The sequence below is a fragment of the Indicator indicator genome, chromosome 8 (genome assembly GCF_027791375.1).
Source record: "Indicator indicator isolate 239-I01 chromosome 8, UM_Iind_1.1, whole genome shotgun sequence".
NCBI lineage: Eukaryota > Metazoa > Chordata > Aves > Piciformes > Indicatoridae > Indicator > Indicator indicator.
Window position 1 is genome coordinate 21,969,439 of NC_072017.1, and position 21,318 is coordinate 21,990,756.

At 38.8% G+C, this 21,318-nt stretch overlaps 1 protein-coding gene across 2 annotated transcripts; it reads left to right on the plus strand.

The window, feature by feature from the left end:
* GASK1B (golgi associated kinase 1B) lies at nucleotides 1-11,716 on the plus strand. Of its 2 annotated transcripts, XM_054383225.1 has the most exons (5): nucleotides 34-546; nucleotides 592-991; nucleotides 8,076-8,290; nucleotides 10,991-11,217; nucleotides 11,509-11,716. In XM_054383225.1, the coding sequence occupies exons 1-5, from the start codon at nucleotides 34-36 to the stop codon at nucleotides 11,714-11,716; spliced, it is 1,563 nt and encodes a 520-aa protein (XP_054239200.1). The 2 variants fall into 2 exon arrangements, with proteins under 2 accessions (XP_054239199.1, XP_054239200.1); XM_054383224.1 differs by having other exon boundaries at nucleotides 1-991.
* The last annotated feature ends 9,602 nt before the right edge of the window (nucleotides 11,717-21,318 follow it).

Consider the following 21,318-nt stretch of genomic DNA (forward strand, 5'->3'; position numbering starts at 1 on the left):
ATGCTGTTTTCATTATGTGGATTCACTAGAGAAATGACTACCTTTGATCAGCCAAGTAAAATAAAAAACTTGTTTGTTTGCTGCCTGTGCCCCTCACGGGTGCTGAGGATTTGGACTTGCAGGCGGCCAAGGACAAGGAGGAATCTGCTAGTGGGCACTGTGTGTGTGATCTACCTGGGATTCCTCATCAGTCAAGTGGGTCATGTTTTACCCCAGCACAGAGGAAGACACCAAAAGATAAGTTCCAGAAGTCTCCAAGATGCAGCCCAAACTCCTTTTCTGGGCATCCCACTGGATGGCACCCTGTCACCACCCAATTTCCAGGAACCCCAGCTTGGTAACAATGGGACCTTGCTGCCACCCAATGTAGTTTATATCACCCTGCGATCCAAGCGCAGCAAGCCTGCCAATATCAGAGGTACAGTGAAGCCAAAGCGCAGGAAGAAACATGCAACCCCTTTGTCTTACAGGCAGCACTTTCCAAAAGCCACTTTTACAGGCTGGGAAGAGTCCTTTGCCCAACAGGCTGGGCGGGCCACACATGCTGTGGGCACAAGGGAAGCAGCAATAGCTCTGGAGGTGAGAAAGCAGCAGCTGGATGAACACAGACAAAATGGAATGGCAATCAGGGAGAGGGGACACTGGAGACCTGAGGGGATTCCTATAAAGGTGCAGCCTCTACCTGAGGAGAGCAATATCAGGATTTACAGTGAGAGCTCTCCCTCATGGCTGAGCAGAGATGACATCCAAAACATGCGCATGCTGGCAGATTCTCAGATAGAGAGCATCCAAGAAGTACCTTCTCACAAAGCAGTCCTGGTAGTATTTGCCAGAGGTCCCAGCACCAGAGGAACTGCTTGTAATCAGAGACACTGTGGCATCATCAAAAGACCCCTCGACATGAGTGAAGTGTTTGCCTTTCATTTGGATAGGATCTTGGGGCTAAACAGGAGCTTACCTTCTGTAAGCAGGAGATTGGAGTTCTTCCAAGGTAACACGTTCCTATGATTTTCAGCTTGCAGGTGGAGTGTTGAGGTTTCCTTCCCTCTCCCATGCTAATTACAGGGCAGCAGCTGCCACCTTTAACTCCTGTGAGCCTGAGAGCTAACCCCATCATGACAGGGAAATAAAGCTGGTATATGTGTGTAACTTCTGCAGTGCAATTATCCTGTCCACAGGATGCAGTGCTCCAAAGTTTAGATCGATACCATTGAGCTGCTGAGGGCGGTAGCAGTTTCCCTTCCGTGGGAGTCTGAAATGAGAAAAATGAGAGGGAGTCATCTGTAGCTTGCATGACGTTGTACAGACTGCCCGAAGTGAAACTGGTGAAAGACATTCCAGAATACCCTGTGATTCAATCGATATTTCTGAATTTATTATTTATTTTTAAAATAAGTTTTAAAAGTTTTTTTATCTTTTAGATTTGATTTTACTAAAATGTTGTTGAAAATGAACACAGGAATTTATCTCTCAAACAGGTGGTAGGAAAGAGGGTTTGTAGTCAGATAACCTACTTGAAAATATAGAGGACCTTCCTGCAGCAGCTTCATTCTACTTTGAGAGTACTAATACCTCAAGGAACTGAAACATTTTTTATAAAGTGCTTCCATTTTCCCTGGTAATTAAAAAAAAAAAAAACACGCTACATTTTAGTGGATCCTACTGTACATTTTGAGGTTTTCTGTTGTGCAGAAAAGGAAATATACACAGTAAATATCTCAATATAGCTGTGACATGATTAGTATAAAATTTTCAATTAAAATTTTGGGGTTTAACTTTAGAGACATTAAAGGTAGATTTCATACATGTAATGTTGAGTTATAAGTCTACTTCTAACATTGCTGTCTTGTTAAATGTCTAAGTACTATTTTTGTACAGTCACAAATCGCAACCCAAAAGGATTGCGTTGTGCTTTAATGAATCACTGCTAAAGTGGCTAGCTATGTTTTTGCTGTTTATTTCTTGCTGCTGAAATTAGCTTATACCAAATACTTTTATATCAGTCTGCATTTCTTAAAAATAAAAAATGTAGTACAAGAATGGCTTTCTAAAATTTGACATCAGGAAGACAACCCGGTGATCTCCAATTCCTTCCTGCTTTGTAAACCTTCCCTTTGGCAGCTCAAATGTGAATGAATCTCTAGGAACAACAGTTTGGAAGCTTCTGAATATTATTCATACTTGCAGAGCGTGGAAGATACATTATGCCTAGTTTATTTTTAGGAACAAGATTTACTGCTGTAGAGCTGTCACAAGGCATTAAGGTATTTCAGTTGGAGAAACCGCACAGAATAGCTGCAGAGATGACACACTGCAAGCCTCTGAAAACAGCTATTAGGCTAATTGTGCATTGTCTTACTCAGTGTCTGTTACCTTTCAGTATATTTTGGACTGTCTGGGACAGAGTCTCATTCTGCCCTCTAATTTTCTTTTCCTCATAACTGGCTATGTTCCTGTATCAATAAGAGTGTTGCTAGGTGATGAGAAAAGAAATAACATTATTTTGGACTCACTTCATTTTTTTCCATCTGATGAGTGAACAGAGCATTAGGAACACTTACTGTACCTTGTCTGTCTCCATTTCTTTAGCCTGGAAATATGCTGGAGCTTAGATGCCCAGTATCTAGTTGAGCTCATTACTATTTACATTCTTGTGTCTGGCATAATCTGAAAAATGTCTGTGTTGAGAAAATGAGCAAAAAATATATTCTTGAAAAAGTTATGCGCAAATTGCGAGCTCATTTCTATAGCCCATGTGTTTTTAAAGTAGGATTAGGTGGCCACTGTAAAGCTTTTTCAGGGTGGCTTGTGTGAGTCATGGTTATGCATATAGGAAAGAAAACAACACAGGATTAGAGATTGTGCATGTATATATGAATGTGCACAATTTCTGGGCTGACATCTCTCTCTCCATGACATCCCTTTAGCTTGCCTCAGTTGTGATGTGATCTAACAAGACATGTTTGATGTAGCAATAATATCTTCAAAAATGAGCTTTTCAAAGCTGTCATTCATTTTGTCAAAAGCAGTTTCAAAGAAATGTTTAGTAAATCCTTGTATAGGTTTTATTTCCCCTACTCACACAAATCTCCCTCTGATGTTTTTTAAAGGTCTAGCAAAATACTATATGCAAATCCTCTGTCTGGTTGACCTCTTTAGTTAATTGTAAAACCTTTTCAACTGATTTTTTTATGGTTTATCTTATTTTGCAATTATGTGTGCTAAAATCAGGTATGATAACTCTTTCTCTGATATGTTTGCAATTAACCAGCTGAATCTAAAAGGTCTTATGAGTTCAGTATTACAGTCTAAAAGAGCACGATTCGGGTCATACACAAGCAGTCATTCACAGAATCACACAGAATTGCAAAATTTTAGGGGTTGGAAGGGACCTCAAAAGATCATCTAGTCCAACCCCCCTGCCCAAGCAGGATCACCTGGTGGAGATGCATAGGAATGCATCCAAGCAGGTTTTGAATGTCTCCAAAGAAGGAGATTCCACAACCTCTCTGGGCAGCCTGTTCCAGTGCTCTGTCACCCTCACAGTGAAAAGATTTTTCCTTATGTTCACGTGGAACGTCCTATGATCCTCATATTGCCCCTTGTCCTATCATTGGATATCACTGAGAAGACCCTGGCTCTGTCCTCCCAACATTGCCTTTCACATAAACATCAATGAGGACACCCTTCAGTCTCCTTTTCTCCAGGATAAAGAGACCTAGATCCTTCAGCCTTTCCTCATAGGGAAGATGTTATGCTCCCTTCAGCACCTTTGTGGCTCTGTGCTGGAATCTTTCAAGCAGTTCCCTGTCCTTCTTGATCTGATGGGCCCAGAACTGGACACAATATTCTAGATGCAGCCTCACCAGGACAGAGTAGAGGGGGAGGAGTATCTCAAAAGCACCAAAATATCTATAAACAAAAAAGAAGTAACCACAAAACTATCTGTTGCAGAAAAAATGGAGGCTGATTCTTGTGTCTCAGCTGTGGGATGGTCATATTAATGCCATAGGACTGAGAACGTTCATTATTTGATCAAGCTAGCTGGAGGAACAGAAGACCTTGCTTGGTGTCACAGCCCTGCCTTAATTTGCACAAAAGCTAAGTCAAATGACTGCATGTCACAAATCAAGCGACAGCATGTGGAGGGTGAGATGATGCCAGTGTTAGGGCTTGATCTACAACCACCCCTCTTCTGATACTGTAAGTTTGGCTAAATGTTTTATCCTCTACTATGAGAATAAGCACAGGTATACTCAATTTGGGTGGACTTTCTTTAGCTAAAGATTGGGAAAAGAACCACTGTTTTTCCTAAAACATGGAAAGAATGTCTGCATTTGAGTAACACCTTTCCTGGCTGGTTTAATGCAAACAGATGAATGCCTTGTAATAGATAACTCCATCAGCTGTGTTTACTGCAATTTACTGATAAATGGAACTGTAAAATTTTCTGTTATATCGGACTGCCCTTACCATACCACCAGAAGTTATGCAAAAGCAGGCAGAGATATTAGGAACTACTAATGTCAGATCAAAGAATGAGAAAAACCTAATGCTGCCTTAAGCATTCAGAGCGTTCTAAAATGCTTCAATTTATCCGTCCTTCTTTCTGTCTAAAATCCTGAACAACTTACACCATGGTACCAAAGGGCATATTTCCAATATTTTGTTGGATAGAGAAGTTCATGTGTAAGCAATAGTGCAGTCCATAGTCTAGAGAGCAGCTAATGTAAGTTTCATGCATTCTTTAATTCTGACATCCATATGTCTATCCATTGCAGGATAGAACTATTGCAAATAAGGTGCAGAGGAAAGAAAGAAAAATAAATTGCATAACTTCTGATTTCTGATTCCATTCCCCTAAGATCTTAAACTCTCAAATTCAAGTAATGCTCTGTACATCTGCTCCTCTCCTTCTAATACATGGACAATTAACCTTTTCTTTAATGTGGCAGTAGTAAGCAGCACTACTTTACAGTGAACAATAAGGAGTTTGAGAAAGGTTTTAACTACTTCATGAGAGCATCACCAAAAGGAGCAAATCTTCCATGGGCATGTTTGAAAATATTTTCTTTCACAGAAGTTATTTAAAATGCTGTAGACAGAAGTTAGACCATAAGACTAAAGAATAACATTTGCAAGAACATCTCTGTGATTAAGATGCATACAGGCTTCTGGAAGTGGTGTGGAGTGTGGATACCTAAGATAATGCCTGTGTTGAAAACCATGCAGTGCTACATTACCTAATCACACATGAAGCAGTTTGAATACCTTAGGTACTCCAGTTTTAGAAGCTTGAGGTTTCATCTGTGTTGGCTTATTCAACTTAGGATATCCTGAGCTAGTAGCTCCTAAGTGCCCAAGAAATATTTAGAAATATGTTGATGTTCAGAAATTTATGTGAGTTCTAAGGAAGCTGGTCCCAACATAAGTTTTGAAAAGTCTTTCTATACAGTTGTGCAGATCATCTTTAGATAGGTAAGTAGAAATATAGATGGAAAATGGCAGATGAAAACAGAATTCAGTCAGTCAGCTTTGCTCGAGATTCAGTGTGATGCAGCTGCAGCAACAGAAAAGCTGTAGCCTTTTGTGTTAATATATGAAGATGATCAGGAAAGAAGCGCATGCAGAAAACCCTGGATTTATTCTGAAATGTGATCATCCTCCTCAGTTTTGGCTGTATCAAACTAGAAGCTCTGGTTCTTACAGCCAGACCTTACTTTTCACCTCCCAGTTAACTTTACCCACATCCTCACAAACCTTGAGTTACAAGAGCTCAGCTGAGTTCAGTGGGGTCATGACAATTAATGCAGGTATGAATCAGATACCTTATCTGCTTTAATTCATTAGTTTTGTGTTTTTACCGCAAATGTCAAAAATTTGAGTCGCTGCTCTTTACTGACGCTCCTGTAATTCAATTTATATTACAGAGTTGAAAGATTTTATTTTGGCTCATCTTTTCTGCCCCCATTTCCTCTGAAATCCAAACATTTCCTGTATTTAGCTTTCAGCTTTTAAAAATGTTTTTGTGTCTTAATGGAAACCAGCAGGATACTATTCATATTTTTCTCATATTTATTTTGTTATTACTTATCACATCCCTTTTGTGTAGACTGGAGACATTTGTATTGTTAGAAGCCCATTTATGTATTTGGTTTGTAGAAAAATTCATTAATAGTTACATAAGCTGTTACTTGAGATACAAAAATAACTTAGTCCTGAAGAAAGCAGACTCCCTCCTCCTGCCTTTTTTTTTTTTTTTTTTGACAATTTCCAATGCAGGAGTTGACCTGACTTGGAAAGTTATCTAAAACGTAAGTGATGGAGCCAGAGCAAGAGAGATTGAGAAATGGCTAGGATTTCCCAAATTAATTGCCTAAATACTTATTCAGATACCTCAGTAGAAGCCAGATTTTCAGGAATGCTCAGCACTTTTTTTTTTCCCAGCAAAGTTTTGAGCATTGTTCTAGTAAGAGTAGTGCTGATCCCAGTGAAAGAGGGAGATTGATGTTCCTGAAGGAAAGACATTTTGTGTGTTCCCAAGGAAACACTGGGCAACTGGGAGGGAAGTTAAAAGAGGTGGTGGAACACAATGGATTGGCTTGAGAAGAGCTATCTTATATGTGTAAGTCCTGTCTGAGAGAAGGTACATTCTAGTTTTGAAGATTACATTTTCTCTTGGGCTTGATTGCTTGTGGGACCTTTCATGCTTTGTTGACAAATATGAGATGATTTATTACTCAGTATGGGCAAAGATAATTTCTCTTGTTTCAACTCAGCATCCTTTGAGCAAATTGCTTTTTGATTCAGCTTTTGACTTTAGCAGTTTTACTTACAGATGGAGCATTCACATTAGCAGCTTTTACCTTGCTGTTAGTATAAATACCTGGGTTTTATTCTCTGGTTTGCCACTGGAGAAGAGGGTGCTGTAGATGTCGTTGCCTTCAGGCAAGTTTCAGATGCGTCTCTGGCTCTGTGTGCACGTGGAAGATAAAAAAGGTGGTTTAGGCTACACTTAACAACATGATAAATTGTGCAATAGTGTGGGTTTTAGGTTCATTAACCTTCAAGATAAATAGAAATTAATTTTAAAGCCCTATATGTGTTTCAACACTTGCTATTTAGTAAGTTTTGCAGTTATATGGTCCCTCCCTCTTCTCATTACACCTAAAATGATAAAGGATTTCTTTGTTCTAATGCATACAAGCCACATTCAGTCTTGGGTCCTTGATCATTTAAAGCAGCATCATTGCATCAACAATGAAAAGGACAGTTCAGCTTTCCTAAGATAGATAAGCCTTGATATAGGGTGAAATATACTTATTGGTTAGGAAAACTAATTTTCAATTCTTTGTTAAGGCTTCTTCCCAGTAAGAACTCTGAAAAATTGAATTCACCAAAGCTAAGGTCCTTGACTTAGTTTCATGGAGGAACAGAATATTCTTTTCACGGAAGAATTAAAGAATGTGGCCAAAATAGCTGCTGTACAAAACATATCTCATGTTATACCTGGGAAAAAAAAAGTCAAGATATTTATTCATGCTAAACTCACACTCATCTATCATTTCAGAGCTGTGAAATACTCCATTAGAGGCATAAAATACCAAAGATATTAAATCCCCTCTAATGATAGGATTTTTAATGTTTCTGTGCCCATTATGAATGAATAAAACCTACAAAGTTTTCAGCCTTTTCATTATCAGTTCACTGGAATGACAGAGAAATTACATCATTGACTCATAGTGGCATTGTAGGCTCTGAAGCTATCTATAAAAGTTTTAATAGTCTGGTTTAGTATAGGATTTTGTATACTAATCACTTGCTTCAAACAGAGAAAGCCTTCTGTACACTAAAGTGTTTATAACATCTGTGTACCTTCCATTGCTGCAGTGAGTGGTTTTATATGTGGAATAAGACCACATTAACCAAAAGATGTAAAATTATTAGTCCCTGCCCATTTTTCCTGCCAAACCTATAAAATGGTATAATTATTGATACTCAGACAGTATCTAAAGAATGATCAGGTAAGTCTGACAGTATTACACTATACCAATGATTTGGTTTTCCTTTTTCAGATGGTCAAGCCTGTCCTGTTATTCTCTGGGATTCCTCACTGAGTCCAACAGATAATAACACCCACTCTTCAGTGAGATTAACCTGGGGGCAGTATCAGCAGCTATTGAAGCAGAAGTGCTGGCAGAATGGTAAAGTTCCCAAAGCTGAGTGGGGCTGTACTGAGGTCCATCATCATGAGTGGTCCAAGATGGCACTCTTTGATTTTCTTCTGCAGGTAAAACATTTACTGAATGCAACTATCTGCCTCAAAAGTCACATGAGCACACATAGGACTTGTAGAAAAGTTTTATTGTGTGTGTATTGTCTTTTTTTAAAGTGAGGAAGAGATGTATTTGTACAGTTTGAACTTCTGATTGTATCTTGCAATAAAAATATCCAAAATGCAACTTGTCATCAGAGAAAGAGCTCATTGAAGAAGAGATCAAAGAAACTGACTCCTTTTCTTAAAAAAGGAAGCAAAGGCTTTTGTCTTGAGACATCTTGTTTTACCTCACCTTGAGGCAAGCATGCTATTCCTCCTTCTTCCCTAAAAATAAGTTGTCACTTGCCTCCATCTTTATTCCCACTCTAGGCAAATATTAGAAACTGGTACGAAGTCATACATGGCTTATTCTGATGCTAAAAACACAGTAACGCTCCTACAGGAATAATCCGGATTGTGTCAAGCGTTTATGTTTTCGTGCCATTACCCTATTGTCAAGTGGCTTAAAATTTCTCATAATATCTGTTTACTTCAGAAATAAAGAATAACTGTAAAAAAGCATTCTCTGTTAAACATGCTTCTCTCAAAATGATGGGTTTGGTGCCTGTGATAAGTGTTGCTGATCTCTGGCTTCAAATGCTACAAAACAGGCTGAAAAAAATAGTTACTGCTGACCTTTGCTTGCTTTCTGCAAGAAGTCAGGTGAAATATGGACATTAAATGTAAAATGGCTTCTTTAATTTCAAAGGGTTGGACCTCTCATAAGTAGATGACAAAACCCAATGCTAAACTTTTATGATTGCAGCAGCATCTCCACTGTGTGCCTTAACACTGGCATGATATTATAAAGAGACTCTGTAAAAAAATTACCTCATCCATTTAATGTATGTAAAGAAGTGTGGTGCAGATGAATCAGGGTTATACATCAAAGGACTCTATCTAGAAGGACTCTGCTTCACTTCCCGGCAAAGCCTTTGGATCAGAGATCCCATGAGCTAGAACGCTGCAAGTAGGAGAAGGTCTAGTATCTGCAGCTGATTAATGCTACTTAAGAAAGGAGAAAGACAACTGTTCCTTGTTTTTCACATTTGGAAACAAATGCTCCCACCAAGACTGGTGGCAGTGGTACTGCATATGTAAGAAAAAAACAAACCAGCTCTCAGACTTCCATTTGATGAACAATCTTCCATTTGATGAACAAATGGAAGAGGCCTTTTCAACCTGCAACATAGTTCTACATTAGAAGGGTCTAAACAGTTCATTTCACTAGGGTGTCATAAAGTTGTTATTTCGAAAGGCTTGTGTGAAAATCTGTGCTTTTATGCTTAAAGAGGTTTGAAGAATTTGCAGTATACAAAAAGCAAGGACAGAAAAAAATTATTTACTTTTGTTAAGCTACTCATTAAGCTTTAGCTACACCAGACCAGAATTCCACTCTGTAAACACCTGTCAGGAAGAGCTGCTCCATGGGAAGATGAGCTGGAGCCAAGGGCAGCCACATGACAAGCAGGACAGGCAAGGCCAGCAGCAGGAGAGGCAACTTAACAGAAAAGATGAAAGATGGTGAAAGCCATAGGTCTCACTGATAGCCCAGTGAGCATCATGTGCAGACAAGACAGCAAGCCAGCTCCAAAGCCAAGAAGCAGGATCCTCAAGCAGCAATCCAGGAGCAACAGATAGCAGGACAAGCAGCAGATATGCACACACACACATGCAGTAGGTGCAGTCTACCGCAAAAAGCCCAAAGGACAGATGAAGTGCCAGGCCTGAGCTTCAATAGGGCTCTTGGGCCCACAGGCAGAGTGGCTTTGTGTAGAGATACCAGGAGAGGCTGCTGAGAGCAACGAAGGCCTATTTGTGCTTAGGACGATGAAGGACTCTATGTGCACTCAGGGCCCTAGCAGTAACTGTGCATTTACTCCCGTCTAGTCAACAGGGCTAGAAGTACTTTCAAGGAGTGATTTATCCTTCCTGTATTAGTTATCCTAAAATGGCATCCTTTGCTCTGGAGGTGTCTCATTCTCGTCATTGTTTATGAAAGGGAACATAAATGACTAAGTCAGAAGAGATGCTTAACATTTACGCCACTAAAGTTAGACCAGATATATTCCTTCCAGCTAAGTTCTGTGCAGTGAATAAGCAAGGGTTGACATGGGAAAAAATAACCTAGATCATCGTGTCATTAAAGTATGTGCCACACTACAACTCAGGAAGGCTGCTTTCTAATTATAAATACACTCTTGCATTTTGTAGCTTCTGATGGTTTGCTATGCCCCTTACTAATCTTTCCAATTATTTTGCATACTATTAGTCAAATAGGTCCCACAAAATGGAGACCCACTGTGTGTGTGTCACACTGTGCCATTTCAATTGCTCTCCAGCAAAGAAAATGTATAAAGACTACAGCCTTCTGAAAAAAAAAATTGAACTGTATTCACCATTTTGTTATTCCAGTTACACAGTGGTATTGCTGCATTATTTTCAAAGAATTTTTAATGACATAAATTGTGGCTCTAACATGGGTAAAACATCTTCTAACAGTATGTGATGTATGGGGACTGGGTTTTCAATGCCATTTCACTGCTGACTTCAGTTATATTTGTCCTGAACTTGCTTTCCTGTCAGCATTAATAAATGATGTCTTAGGGTCACGCTTTGCCCCAAATACTTTGATATTGTTTTCACTTGGCACTCTGCTATACTTTATTTTAGATCTACAATCGGCTAGACAGAAACTGCTGTGGATTCAAACCTCTCAAGGAAGATTCCTGCATGCAGCAAGGACTGAAGCTGAGATGTAGTGATCAGGATGCTGTTGAACTGACACACATAGTTCAGAGAAGGCATGACCGAAGGCACTTAGCCTTTATAGACAATAAGGGTTTCTTTGACAGAAACGAAGACAATCTTGACTTCAAAATACTGCAAGGAATCAATGAGTAAGTTTTAAATTAATAATTTTCTAGAAAGACTGAGAATTTCTTCCCCAGTGTAAGCATGAGAACTGAGTTACTGGAATAGATATCATCACCCCAAGGCATTTACCGGGTGCATTTAAAAAGTCATCCCACTGCAGTAAAAGATGCAATTAACACATGTATTGTTAGGCATGTATAGACTTCTGTTGCCTAGTTGCAGTCCATATTCATAGAATTGATTGCTAAACCACAACATAAATATTGTAATTCAGAGTGATGGCAAAGCTGATGAACTTCTTTGCACTTTTCCAGATTCCCTGAGTCTGCAATTTCGGTGCTGAGAAGCCAGCATTTACGTGAGAAGTTGCTTCAGTCTTTGTTCCTCGACAAAATATACTGGGAGAGCCAAGGAGGCAGAAAAGGAATTGAAAAACTTATTGATGTAATAGAGAGGAGATCAAAAATTCTTCTCACTTATATAAATGCACATGGAGCCAAAGTGTTGCCCATGAATGAGTGAAGCAGTCTTGTTTCGGTCAGAGAGATGGTCTCTAAAAAAAAAAAAAAAAAAAATTGTATGAGGCAAAAATTGGCAGTAAAACTGATTTAATTTATAGGCTTTTTTTCCCCCCAAACTTGCAAGTTTACTTTTAAGAAAGAAATCTTACATGCTTTAAAAGGAACATTTAATTGTCAGCTGCAGCTCAGCACAGTGCAGTCTTTTCTGTGTCACCAGTGAAATGAAAATTAACTAAATGGTACGGTAACTATTGTAATATGTAGGCATTGTGAACATTCATTCTGCTAAACCTAAAAATTAGCAACAGGATTTTCAGTACATCAGGCTGGATTACTTTTGCTTCCCTCCCCTCATTCAAGTCAGTAAAAGTTTTGTTGCAAATTGAAATGGGAGCAGAGACTTGGAAGCACTTAATACCTTGATAAAACTTGTCCTTGTAGCTGCCTGCTGAAACATACCTAGTACAGCAGTTTGTCTTTTTGTATTACAAACACTAAAATGCCCCCCCATCCAAAGGCTTATTTTGTTTTTTTTTTTTTCTTTTGTTTTCTTGAAATCTGAGGATTAAATTCAGCCCTTAAATGCAGAAGTGTTTGCACTGGGTGTGAGGGAAATTTAAAAACAGAGTGAGGAGAACATATTATTGAACACTAATAATTAATTTGACAAATACAATTTTCAGGTGTTCATGGAGTTCAATTAATTGTGAGTCACTCATCACAATGTACTCTATTCAGCAGAGGTTGTTTTGATGTGTAGGAGGGTGATCTGATATTTTCTGTCTATTGATTAACTAGGGGTTACTCACAGATTTGTGCTTTATGACCGCTATTAAAAAAAAAAAAAAAAAAAGAAATCAACTTCAGTTTTGTGTGAACATACTGCAAAATAAGTGCACATTTTGGGGCTTTTTTCAGCATTATTGACAATATTTCTTTATCATATATAAAAAAAGCAAACCTCCTAAGGGCATGAGTGTTGTTCAGCTCAGCACAGAAAATGTTTGTGCTGCATGCTCATCTCTAGCCACCAGTTTGGGCTTGGAGTTCCCATTAAAATTGAACACTGTGTGGTGAATATTCTATCTGAAAACTTGTCTCAAGTATTCCCACAGTAAGGTTGCTATAGGAGGTTGGAAAAACACTTCATATTATTAATATTAATCTGCTCCAGAAATAAAATATCAGCTAGTGCAGTCTGTCATGACATTTACCTTCTCCCTGTCTTAGAAAGACTCTTACCATTTTTCTGGAGAAATACCTATTATCTTCTTGCCATGAGATAATGGCAGAAGTTGAATAGTTTCATAACTACTCTTGTCTTTGTGCATAGCTAAAAAAAATAAAAAAGGAAGCATAAGAATTTAAAATACTTTGGAAAGTGCTTGTGTGGTATTAATGAGAAACTAAAATGTTTCATGTCAATGTTAATGAGGATGGGTGAATGTAATGCTTTAAATAACTACATTCCACTGCAGCTTATACAGATTTTCTTTCTTAGTACTAGAACAGCTATTAACAATAATTGCATTACTAGAAGAAGTAAATCTCATTATAGGCATAGTTAATCATACTCTAAAATTTTAAGAGCTTGGCCATCTAAATAATCTTTTATTTTATTGTCAGGAAAGGGCAGATAGATTTGTAAAAACTTCCTAGAACTTAACTATTGCCATGAGAGGACATATTTTAGAGTGCTTTGGACCTTTTAATAGCACCAATATAGAATTCTACAGGATTTTCATATTATCCCTGTCTTAAAGTGTTTTAACTTATTATCTCTGTAATTTCTATCAGAGAAACAAAAACATTACTGTGGCTTGTACTGTGAACAGAACCTAAAGAAATAATCCTCTGGATCCATTTCATATGGAATTCCTGTTGCAGTAAATTCCACTCCTCAATGACCAGTACGATCAGTCTGTCTCATTTCTTCGCCTGTCTCAGTTTTCTCACTCTTTGCTGGGAGCAAGAGAAAGGCACAGCTCTCAACTACACTGAGCTTTTTTATTTGCCTGGCAGTTTAATGCCAGTTCTTAAAGTAGCAGTGTAATTGCCAACAATTAAGTAATTGCCCTGAAGCTGACCTGGGGCAATGCCTTTCAGCAATCCTGAGTTTAAAAGGTCCAAGTAGACATGATGTTGTGCTGTACTTAAAAAGTTGACCAAGCTTGAAAAAACAAATCTTCTGGAGACAATTCTTGCAAGCGAATGCCCTTAGGAAATGATTGGTGTTCTTCACTAGACTTTTTTTGGTGACAGAGGCATACAGATTAAGTTGTCATTAGAGCTCATCTGCAGGGCAAAACAATATTTAGACATGGACCAGACAGGCACATAAAGTCACTGTCTTCTCAGAACTGCTGCAGGGACCAGTGAGTCCAGAGTGAATGGCCAAGGCAGACTGAGCTGTGCTCCTGCTGCACACATACTACACTTTCCAAGGGCAAAGGAATACTTTCTATGAAAGCCTATATTTGGGTCTAGGGCAAAACTTTCTGCATCTTGCACCTTACAGTGGTGCCTTAGCATTGCACTACACATAGCTGGAGGCCTTGATTTCTATGCTGTGTTAATGTGCCATTTCTTATATGTACAAACACTATTTTAGTCTTCAAGGAAGTCAGGAGAGGCTTTGTGACACTGGGCGGTGGGACTGGACTATAAATTGCTGCTGATTCTCTAATGCTGATAAATTCTGGAAAGTGTTTATCCTGTTGCTATGCAGCTTGGTACTTGCATTCAGTAGTGTTAGTAAAGTATGATTGTGATAGTGCTTAAGAGTGCATACTAGCCAAGTTCAAGGTGCTTTTTTATAAAAATGAAGAATTCTGCATGTTTTGAGTGCATTTGCATAGATACTCCAGTAAAAAATACAAAAGAACACTTCGCAGATCTTGTATATTCACTGCTACTACATTCAAGATACCTGCTCTCCCTTTGGAAAGAGGAGTAAAGTTTATTATGAAATCAGTCCACTTCCTTTTAAAACAGCATGATGTTGGACTGATGTTCCTGCACTCCAGCTTAAGGAATGGTAACTTATATAAAGAAAACCAAAGAATCCTTACTCTCCCTGTGGTGGTGCCCAACAGAAGGCCAAGGAAACTGTGTTTTAGTCATCTTTGCTGGTCTGCCTTCCATTTATGGGCATATGGGATCAAAGATTCATGTTGCACATTACTCAGAAGGGTGTAACCAATAGCAACAGTCCAAAGCCTGTGGGTAGGAAAAGACGATTATGTCATTCCTGAGTCTCCCTAAAAGCCAGAGCCACATGAAATTACTAAGAACGTCAAGAGTGTTTCCTGATTTCATAACATTGGAAGACAGAGTTTAAAATAAGTAGCATAGGCACAGATGCCTTAAAATTCCTTGGGAGCCTGCCAGTCAGTTAATAATCTTAAAAGGTTCAGAAGCTGAGGGCATGAAAACTTTTGTGGACTGCTGTGAGAGCAGTTTCCTTCTTTTGTATGTGTATTCTATAATACACTATACTAAAGGGAAAAAAAAAAGTTCCATGGTTTCAAATGAGCGCATACAGATTCAGGGTACATTAAGGGACAAACTTCCAGTAGCAGTTCTGGAAATGCTTTTGTGTGTGTGTATGCAAACATTAGCATACATATATATGCATATATACCTTGTCTTGCTTCTGTTAAATGGTCAGTTTGGTTAATAAAGAGTCAATTGTTCATACAATATGCTGTTTATATGTGGAATAGTATTTGTGAGTTTTAGTCCCATTTTGAGTATACACAAGTTTAAACAAAACAATGGTATGGATGAAATTTTTGCTCTCAAAGGATTAACTCTTCCCTTGCTGACACTTTCATATAATCTTAAAAGTTTTCTACTTAAAATTGTAGAGAAAAAACAGCAATATGTTTGTAGCTGAGCTAGCCTGTTTGTATCTGCATGAGTGATATAAGCTCAGGTATTTTAATTGTTTTATATTACATGTTGAATTTCCATTTTCCTTTGAAATTTGTGCATTTTAATGATACTTGTACATCTTTCTTACTAAGAGAATTCGGTGTAGCTGTGGAGCTTTTGGTTATTGGCAGCACTAGTATTTACTGTGTTCTTCAGACATTCTGTCAACACTTCCTTACACAAATGTGCAGCAGAAAAGGCCATGCCTATTTCTGATGCCAGAACAAAATTATTGATCAGTGAGTGGGAAACTTTATAATATACCACGAGCACATACAGGAGTAGGAGAAAGACACTGAACTCTATGTGAAACAGAGAATCACACAGAGTTAAAATAGGCTAAGAACTTCTGGACTCTGACGTTTACATTTTTTACATGATCCAAGAGAGACTAATGGGAAACACAAAGATGCTGGAACATCTCTCCACATTCTCTTTCTCTCATGAAGTAATTTGATTTGCTTTATTAAAAACATTATTTATTTTTGCATGTTACTGCATACTTCAGGCTAAATTCTCTCAGATACATTTGTGTAAATTCATTACACTTCCACTCAATTATTCTACTTCCAGATAAAACAGTCCATGTTCTCAGAAGCTGAAGAACTGAACCCTAAGGTGAAAAGGCCTTAGGAGAGCGACATATAAATAAGAAGAGAGTTGCTGGAGATACAGCATGGGTATAGAACTTGTCATGTAAGTTCTCTAAACAAATATCTGTGAGCTCCAAGCAGGATCTACAAGTTTTCTGTGAAGAAAGAAACCTGTTGTAGGAAGGCATCTCCTAGCCAAACACAAATGTTTGAAATAAAGTAAGCCGTGAAGCAGTATATTCTATGTCTCCTGAAATATATGAACAGATTCAAAATGACACCATTAAAGAATAATTTTTCATGGTATATTAAAAATGCTGTATTTGTGGATTGAAAATGATTAAAAGATGGCAAATGAAAGGTAGAGCTTCTCACAATAGAGTCAAGCTGCAGGGTCCTTCAACACACAATAGAGTCAAGCTGCAGGGTCCTTCAACACACAATAGAGTCAAGCTGCAGGGTCCTTCAACACACAATAGAGTCAAGCTGCAGGGTCCTTCAACACACAATAGAGTCAAGCTGCAGGGTCCTTCAACACACAATAGAGTCAAGCTGCAGGGTCCTTCAACACACAATAGAGTCAAGCTGCAGGGTCCTTCAACAATCAGTGCTGGGACTGATTTCATTTATCATCTTTATCACTGACATAAAGAAGGCAGTGAATAATGACATTTCCAAGGATGCAAGCAATACTAAGCTTTTTAGCACATTTATATGACAGACTAATAGTGAAGAACTCCAGCCATGACACTGAGTGGGTCAAATTTGGCAGGCAAGCTTTAGTATGGGCTTAAGTACAGGCTTTGCTTAATCACTGTTTAAAACCCTGAAGAGGCTCTAAATCTGGGACTGTGTGTGCAGCCTGGTCTCCATCTCTCAAGAAGAGAGGGTAGAAAGAAAAGCAACTGAAGTGATCAAGGTGCTGGAACAGCTGTCTTGTAAGGAGAGATTTCTTCATTTGAAAGATGAGAAAGCTGAAGGGGCTGTTTTACCAGCCATGAATATGATGGATGAGGTAAAAGCAGAAAATCTTATTCGGCAAATCCTGTAGTACCAGAGATGTGGAGCACCCTGTGAAATTAGTACCCATTTTAAATAGATAAAGCTCTTCATACAGCAGGTATTGAGCTTCTGGAACTTGCTGCTGGGAGGGACTGTGGAAACTGATAGCATCAGGAGATTCAAAGGGGATTAAATAAATTCAAGGGCAGTAAGTTCATATATGGACTTTTTAAGGCTTATTCAACCTTTCATCCGCTGGCATTCCTTATACAACAATTCTGTGTGCTGGGGAGTATAGGGCAAAGGGGCCACAGATATTACCCCAAGCTCATGTGCTCACCTTACACTGCCACAGTCTAAGATGTACCGCTGGGCTAGGTGGCCCACTGGTGGGACTCAGAAGGGAATTTCATGTATCCTTGTATTTGAAAGCTATTCAACCAGCTGCAATGTTGTAAACTGTTCAGACCTTTTCCCTGTTTATAAGAGCATAAAAATTATCCTTTTTTCAAGGATGGAGATGGGTTGGTATTAATCTGCTTTGTCTTCAATAAAAGAAAAGAAAGCAAGCAGGTGGCAATATTCTAATACCTAAGGATAGTTTTCCAAAAGCAATTCCATGGATTTTGATCTTTTGGGAAAGAAACAAAATGCACTAGATATACCAACCTGAATCATATCTTGAAACAAGTGGCTTTCTCTAAAACTTAGTTCTGTTCCAGTTGTTATTTCCTTTTTAGCCTTCTGCAGTACTTTAATCATTTAGTTTCAGCATTCACTGTTCAGGGAACTCTATCTGTATTTCCTTCAATGGAAAAGCTGGCATAGCATTCCACAGAGGTCTGTTAAGCTGCACAAGCATGCCTTATCAGAGGTATTCTTCAGCTAGCTATGTGAAACACTTCAAGATTTAGAAGGAATTTATTAACTGTTAAGGAAAAGAGTGCCAGTATGAAAGCCAGCTTTATGAAGTGTGAGAACTATGTTTGACAGGTGGTAAAAGCTGGCAATCCAGCAAGCTGCTCTGCTCTGGGAATTCTGAAACAACTGCAGATCATGCATCTTCATTTCCAGATACACATGGATATATCACCTACCTAAGAAAGGGCTTTTTTTTCTGAAAAAAAAAAATGTAGTGAAAAATAAAGAGTGAGAACTGTCCGAAGCATACTCTGAAGGCAGCTGTGTCATAGTTGCAGTAAACTGGTGACATCCGAAAAGAAGCTAGATCTGCCTTATAACAGCATCATGCTGAAAAAAGATAGAAGGATTTGTCCTGTTAAATATGACAAGACCTAACTTAAGAAAGCCTCTCTGTGAGGAAAGCATCTGAGGCTCTTTATTGCAAATAGGATGCTCAGACCCACATGGCTGTAACAGGTCTCTCCCCAAACTCCCATTCACTCATTCTGCTACCTCTTTTCATGATGACATGGACAATTCTACCATTACAGCTGTCACTGGCCTATAACATGAAGGTTACTGAACCTAGACAGCTCTCTTAAGTTTAAATACCCAGGATACTCCTGAATCTTGCTGATTCTATCCACATAATAGGCTTAACATTTCCTCCCTCTGGGCCTGAACCACTGAAAAACTACACCTCCAGTTTTCACATCCCTATGATCTCCACCAATGTACCAGTCAGTACCAGCTGGTACCAACATGCCAATTGGTACCAATCATGTCTCAGATTTCAAAAATAAAAATAACATTTTTTTTTTCCCCTTACCAGATTTGTTTCTTCCATATCCTATTCCTGTTGTGGCAAATCTCACTGCTACTACCCAGAATTGCAGTGCCATATTGGATGCAAAAATGCCTGGGTAGAATCTCCAGATTTATTTCATATGTATTATTATTAGAGGGTACTAGCTGGATTTCTGAGAAAAGCGCACTGGTAAGAAATAGATTGTGACCAGAAATCTCAGAAGCCTGTTTTTTTTTGTTTGGTTGGGTTTTTGTTTTTGTTTTGTGTGTGTGTTTTTGTTTGTTTGGTTTTTGTGGGTTTTTTTTGCCACCCCCCCCCCCCCTTTTTTTTTTTTTTTTTTTTTTTTTTGAGATTCTGGTATAAGAGAATGTGAGACCAGCTATCACACAGGTAATCCACAAAATACTCTTGGCTCCATCTTGACTGGAGAGCCTCCTAGGTCCCTCCTCTTGTTGTGGGTTCCTTTTTCAGTCATTCAGTTCCTATTGTGTTTTTGGTTAGTTGTTGAGAAGATTTTGTAGCATAAAAAGGAAAGGGAAATAAAAAATGCCTATTACATACACTAAAAATGCAGTATATTGTTTTCAGACTGGAAAGAGCTATATTATGAGATGTTGTAGTTCAGTTCTGTTCAAGTGCTGGTCTACTTTTTTTCTGCTCAGCAGATGTGATTCCCTTAGACTCAGTGCACTGCCAGCTACCTGAGCAGTTGCTTTATAAAGCTGCATTCTAACTGAAGTTTGAGGCTCTTTCTGTGCAGCTGCAGGAGTCACTGCACTTGGGAGTGCAGCAGGGGCCTGAGCTGATTCTTAAGATTTGTACCTGACAGGGCAATGCTTATAGTACTTACTGCTAGGAAGAGTGCAAAATACCATCAAAGCCTACACTTCTAGTCACTTGGCTGTATCCGCATGAACAAAGCCAGAAAGGCAACTCATGCAACAGAAGCATTGATGTACTCTGAGAGCCACAAAAGGTCAAAGAACAAAAGAGATTAAATCCCCATTAAAATCACAGCTTTCCACTTCATTTTGCTTTGCACGCTGGTGTATCTAAACTTGAACTTGAAATGCTAGTTTGCAAGTAGCCATAATGTGCAAACACAGCTTTTGTCAACCTATTAGTGTTTGTGTTCCCAAAGCAAGAGATGTGAAAGGCAAAGAACAACAGAGTAAAGCTTATGCATTGTCAACACCATACTGGGAAAGAATTCTTACTCTCTATCACAGTGTTATCTGAGCATTAATCTGCATGGCTATGGAGAGCTGATGCGTACTTTTTGCTACACTGTTGCCTTAGTGCTAAGATTTCTTGGATATTCCTGCTGTCAGCTTTACCACCCAGTGTAGATATCCTCAAGCTTTCACAATTGCTGCATTTTCTGCTAAGAAAACAGAACTTACTTACATGTGTTTCAGTACTTCTTGGCACCCTGCCTCCTATGTATATAGGTCAAATTTTCAACCTATTCACTTTCCCTGATTTTAAGTATAGGCAATAGTGTAATTGTCAAGGAAAAATAAGTAATTTTTCCTCTTTGATGGAGGAGAACTCCTGTCCAAAACTGTGTACATGTGACTTGCAAGGAGAGACTGCAAATCATCAGAGAAGAGCATACTTCAGAAGTGTAGATCTGAAAACGTGATCCAATATTCATTTGGTTTTGCAAAAACAACATGTAGACCTCAATATCATGGCAGGTCTATTTTTTGAAAGACTCAATGAATGTTTAAGAAAACACAGAGTTTCCTCAGATAAAATTTGTTATAAGCTGCCCTGCTCCCTGCCACTATATGATGACAAAAGCCTGGAAAAAGTCCTGCACTTTGTATGACTTTCACTGTGGGATCCAGATAAAGGGAGGCCACGCTTTCTCATGTAGCTGGCTCAAGTCTTCTCTCCCCTAGACTCCATCCCTGGGGACTACTCTAGTAGCTGCAAGTCTCAGAGCCATAATAGGACTGTGTTACAATACAGGGTATGGTTGGTTTGCTAGATTTTGTCCCACTCTTAAATATGTTTCCAGCCCATAACAAGGCCCTTATCTGCATTAATGGAAAAAAATGTTACATTCTGTAAGGCTCAAACCTGAACTTCTTGTTCCAGGGAAACTCCTGCAGTAAAACATCATATTCTGAAGCTTTGTTTTGCATTTCTCACTTGGCAAACAGCTATCACCCAGATTTGTTCAAGCATTCTGGGCTGAAATGAAGCACATATTACGCAACTTTGATATCTTTCAGTGGAGAAAAACCTTTCCTATTTACAAAAACGTCCATAAACCTAAGCCTTTGGCCTTCATGTTGAGCTGTGCTTAAAGCCCAGTGAAATCCTAGGGATGAAGGAAGTAAGACCAGAGCT

Excerpts from the sequence above, each read along its gene's own strand:
- GASK1B (XM_054383224.1), top strand. The coding sequence starts at position 1 with ATGCTGTTTTCATTATGTGGATTCACTAGAGAAATGACTACCTTTGAT. Across the intron at positions 992-8,075 it reads GAGATTGGAGTTCTTCCAAG|ATGGTCAAGCCTGTCCTGTT; the intron begins GTAACACGTTCC and ends TTCCTTTTTCAG. Across the intron at positions 8,291-10,990 it reads TCTTTGATTTTCTTCTGCAG|ATCTACAATCGGCTAGACAG; the intron begins GTAAAACATTTA and ends ACTTTATTTTAG.